This window comes from Salpingoeca rosetta, assembly GCF_000188695.1.
Source record: "Salpingoeca rosetta unplaced genomic scaffold supercont1.43, whole genome shotgun sequence".
NCBI lineage: Eukaryota > Choanoflagellata > Craspedida > Salpingoecidae > Salpingoeca > Salpingoeca rosetta.
Window position 1 is genome coordinate 152,592 of NW_004754891.1, and position 3,306 is coordinate 155,897.

At 60.3% G+C, this 3,306-nt stretch overlaps 3 protein-coding genes across 3 annotated transcripts in view; 2 read left to right on the forward strand and 1 right to left on the reverse strand.

Annotated features, from left to right (window-relative positions):
- The window catches only part of PTSG_13170 (uncharacterized protein), a 2,657-nt gene extending 2,268 nt beyond the window's left edge, over positions 1 to 389 (reverse strand). Inside the window, exon 1 of the mRNA XM_004987619.1 lies at positions 38 to 389. Coding sequence (XP_004987676.1) covers positions 38 to 179 — 142 coding nt within the window. The 5' untranslated portion in view covers positions 180 to 389. The remainder of the gene's footprint in view (positions 1 to 37) is intronic.
- On the forward strand, positions 362 to 789 carry PTSG_13171 (uncharacterized protein). Its single transcript, XM_004987620.1, has one exon. It carries the CDS (start codon positions 436 to 438, stop codon positions 754 to 756), a length of 321 nt encoding a protein of 106 aa, XP_004987677.1. The 5' UTR covers positions 362 to 435; the 3' UTR covers positions 757 to 789.
- Positions 790 to 1,012: 223 nt separating this feature from the next.
- On the forward strand, positions 1,013 to 3,185 carry PTSG_11319 (ornithine decarboxylase; the record flags this gene model as incomplete). The annotated part of the gene is made up of 2 exons (XM_004987621.1): positions 1,013 to 1,464; positions 1,691 to 3,185. 2 exons carry the CDS (start codon positions 1,013 to 1,015, stop codon positions 3,183 to 3,185), a joined length of 1,947 nt encoding a protein of 648 aa, XP_004987678.1.
- Between the last annotated feature and the right edge of the window lie 121 nt (positions 3,186 to 3,306).

Here is a 3,306-nt window from a genome sequence, read left to right on the forward strand (position 1 = left end):
CTTCCCCTACAATCTCCTCCATCTGTTTGGATCTTACCTTGTGCATCGATGGCCTTTGATGTGACGCCGTGCACCATGTCATGCACTTGCGGGTTTTCTGGCGTGTGCACACGCCCAATCTCGGCCCGCCGCCGTGCAAGCAGCGTGTTGTACTGCTTCTTCTTTGGCTCCCCTTCCATGGCGCTCACTCACTCTGTGTGTAGTTGTGGGTGTAGCTGTGGGTGTAGCTGGTGATCGTCGTCACCGCTGTCCCTTGTCTCGTCGTCGCTGCCCCGTCGCCTTGCCTGTCTTTGTCGTGGAGGGTGCGCCGCGCTCTCGCGATGATGTCGCCTGGCGTGTATGTTTTGTCAGCGGTTGGCAACGCAATGCGAATGCGACTGAATTCAGGCTCACACGTAATTGGCCACAACGGCGAACGAAGAAGAAGGCAGCAGCATGTTGCTTTTCAACCGCAAGCCACAAGCGCCACTGCACTCTGACTTTCCGCATGCGCCACTCACTCATTGTGCCATCATTCTCATCCCCTTCCATTTCTCTTTCTCTCTGTCTTTTCTTCCGTTTGCCCTCGCTCGCTGCTCCCCTCTCCCCGACACAACCGCAGCCTTGTCGCCCTCCGCGGTTCCCGGTGTTCTTCGTGCGCCTGGTCGCCTGTTGTGGCCCCTGCAGCTCCATGCCTTGACAGCCCTCCCTTCTCTCCCACGACCACTGCCGCTCTCGCTGGTGGTGGTACTGTACCTCCTCTTCGTGTTTCGATAGCACGCCCCTCCCCCCCCCCCCTCCATCTCCATCTCTCCAAGCACCCTTCGCTCAACTTGTGCCCTTCTTGCCTTGCATCGGAGCACAGAGCACACACAAACAACACCCCCTCGCTGAGGCCTTTCGCGTTCTTGGCCCTCTGTGTGCCTGGTCAGCTTCCAAGTGGGAATCCCGCCGCCGCACTCGTGCTCCTTCGCCTTCTCCTTCTCCTTCATCTTCTCCCCCCCCCCCTCCTCCCAAGTGTCACGCCCTCTCGATGAAGTTTGACCATGCCGGCAAAGTGCAGCAGGTGCACCCTGTTGCGGGCATGAACGTTGCCGCTCGCAAGAAGGCATGCCGTGAAATCATCGAGGCCAACCGCACATGCGGCGAGGCTTTCTTCCTCACCGACCTGCACGACATCTGGTGCAAGCACAGGACATGGCAGGCCATGTTGCCTCGCATCGAGCCTTTCTATGCCATCAAGTGCAACAGCGATCCCGTCATCCTCAAGGCCCTCGCTGCCCTCAACCTTGGCTTCGACTGCGCCTCTGCAAAAGAGATTCAGGCCATGCTGGACCTGGGCGTGGCCCCAGACCGCATCATCTTCGCCAACCCATGCAAGGCCCTGTCCCACTTGCTCTATGCCAAGGAGAAGGGTGTTAAGCTCATGACCTTTGACAACGAGAACGAGCTGCTCAAATGCGCCGAGCACTTTCCCTCCGCACGGTGCGTCATGTGTGTGTGTGTGTGCGTGTGCGTGTGTGTGCATGCTTACGTGAATACTTTCACTTGAGCGCCTACGTTTGCAATACGTGCGTCTGCCCTCCCGCTCCCCCCGCATGTTACTTTCTGTCTCAGTATCATGTCAGTGCGTCAGCTCACCTACCACGTGCACATTCGAACCACCTCACTTAAAACCACCCCACCCTGCACACAACCCAAATGGCCCCAGGCTGGTGCTGCGTGTGTTGGCGGACGACTCCAAGGCGGTGTGCCGACTGGGCCTCAAGTACGGCGCACGCCCCTCCTGTACGCTGCGGCTGCTGCAGTTGGCACGAACCCTGCACCTCAATGTTGTGGGCGTCAGCTTTCACGTCGGCTCCGGCTCCACAGATGCGTCCGCCTTTGCCGATGCCGTGTACCGCGCACGTGCCGTGTTTGACCAGGCGCTGTCCCTCGGGTTCCGCCCAACGCTGCTCGATGTTGGCGGCGGATTCCCGGGTACAACGTACACCAGCGCCATCTCCTTTGATGCCATTGCCTCGTGCCTCACCCGCGCCGTGGACGAGTGCTTCCCGCCGTCCTGCGGTGTGCGCGTGATTGCAGAGCCAGGCCGCTTCTACGTTGCGTCGGCGTGCTGCCTCGCCGTCTCCGTCATTGGCAAACGCACCCCACACGAGGTCGCTGGCGACCACAACAACAACAACAGGCGTGCCATCGACACAACCGGGAATGGACACGGTAGCTCAGCCCGATGCCACGATGTGCCTGCTGCTGCTCCTCGTGTTGTCGGTGGCTGTGACGCTGGCGATGACCGTGCCGATGCTGCTCACGCCACACCGCGCGCCAGCGGCATGCGTGATATGGACAGCAGCGCGACCAGCAGTGGCAGCAGCAGTGACAGTGATGGCGAAGACGAAGGAGACGAAGATGATAGTGTCCTGCTGGGTGCAACGGGTCGCGGCACAACACGAGTGGAGTGCACACGCGCTGACGGCAGCGACGGCACCATTCTTGCAGCGAAAGCGCGACCAGGAGAGCGACACAACAAGGGCCGCGAGCGTGCTGTGAGCATGCGGGCGCCCCGTCAGGAGTCACCACCATCGCCAACAACGCCGTCACTCTCGGCCTCCACCTCCTGCCCAGCATCGCGCCCCTGCTCACCGACTCGTCACTATCAGCAGCACCAGGTGCAGGAGCAGGAGCAGCAACACGATTCGCTTGAGCACGACCAAGACAAGCAGTCGCTCATGCTGTATGTGAATGATGGGGTGTACGGGTCGTTCAACTGCATCCTGTTTGACCACGCGGTTGTGCGTGGAGAGGTGCTGCTGAGCCGGTGCGATGTGCAGCGCGCCCCGCCGCTCACCTGCAGTATCTGGGGGCCGACCTGCGACTCCATGGACTGCATTGAGAAGCGTGCTTCCCTGCCGGAGCTGGAGGTTGGCGACTGGCTCTTCTACCCCGATATGGGCGCATACACGTCGTGCGCTGCCAGCACCTTCAACGGCTTTGACAAGCCCATGCAGTTCTACACGTTCAGCGCGGACGCGAGCTTTGATGCGACGCAGCACCTGCCCGCCTCGTTTCCGTCCTTTGTGTTCCCGCTGCTTGGTGACAGTGGTGGTCATCATGCTGTCAACGATCACCATCGTCATCACGACTCCACCGCAGCAGCAGAGATGAACGACTGCCGCCTCGCTGTCGCGGCCGATATCAGCGCGTGATGCGATGCAGCCCTGTGTGTGTGTGTGTGTGTGTGTGTGTGTGTGTGTGTGTGTGTGTGTGTGTGTGTGTGTGTGTGTGTGTGTGTGTGTGTGTGTGTGTGTGTGTGTGTGTGTGTGTGTG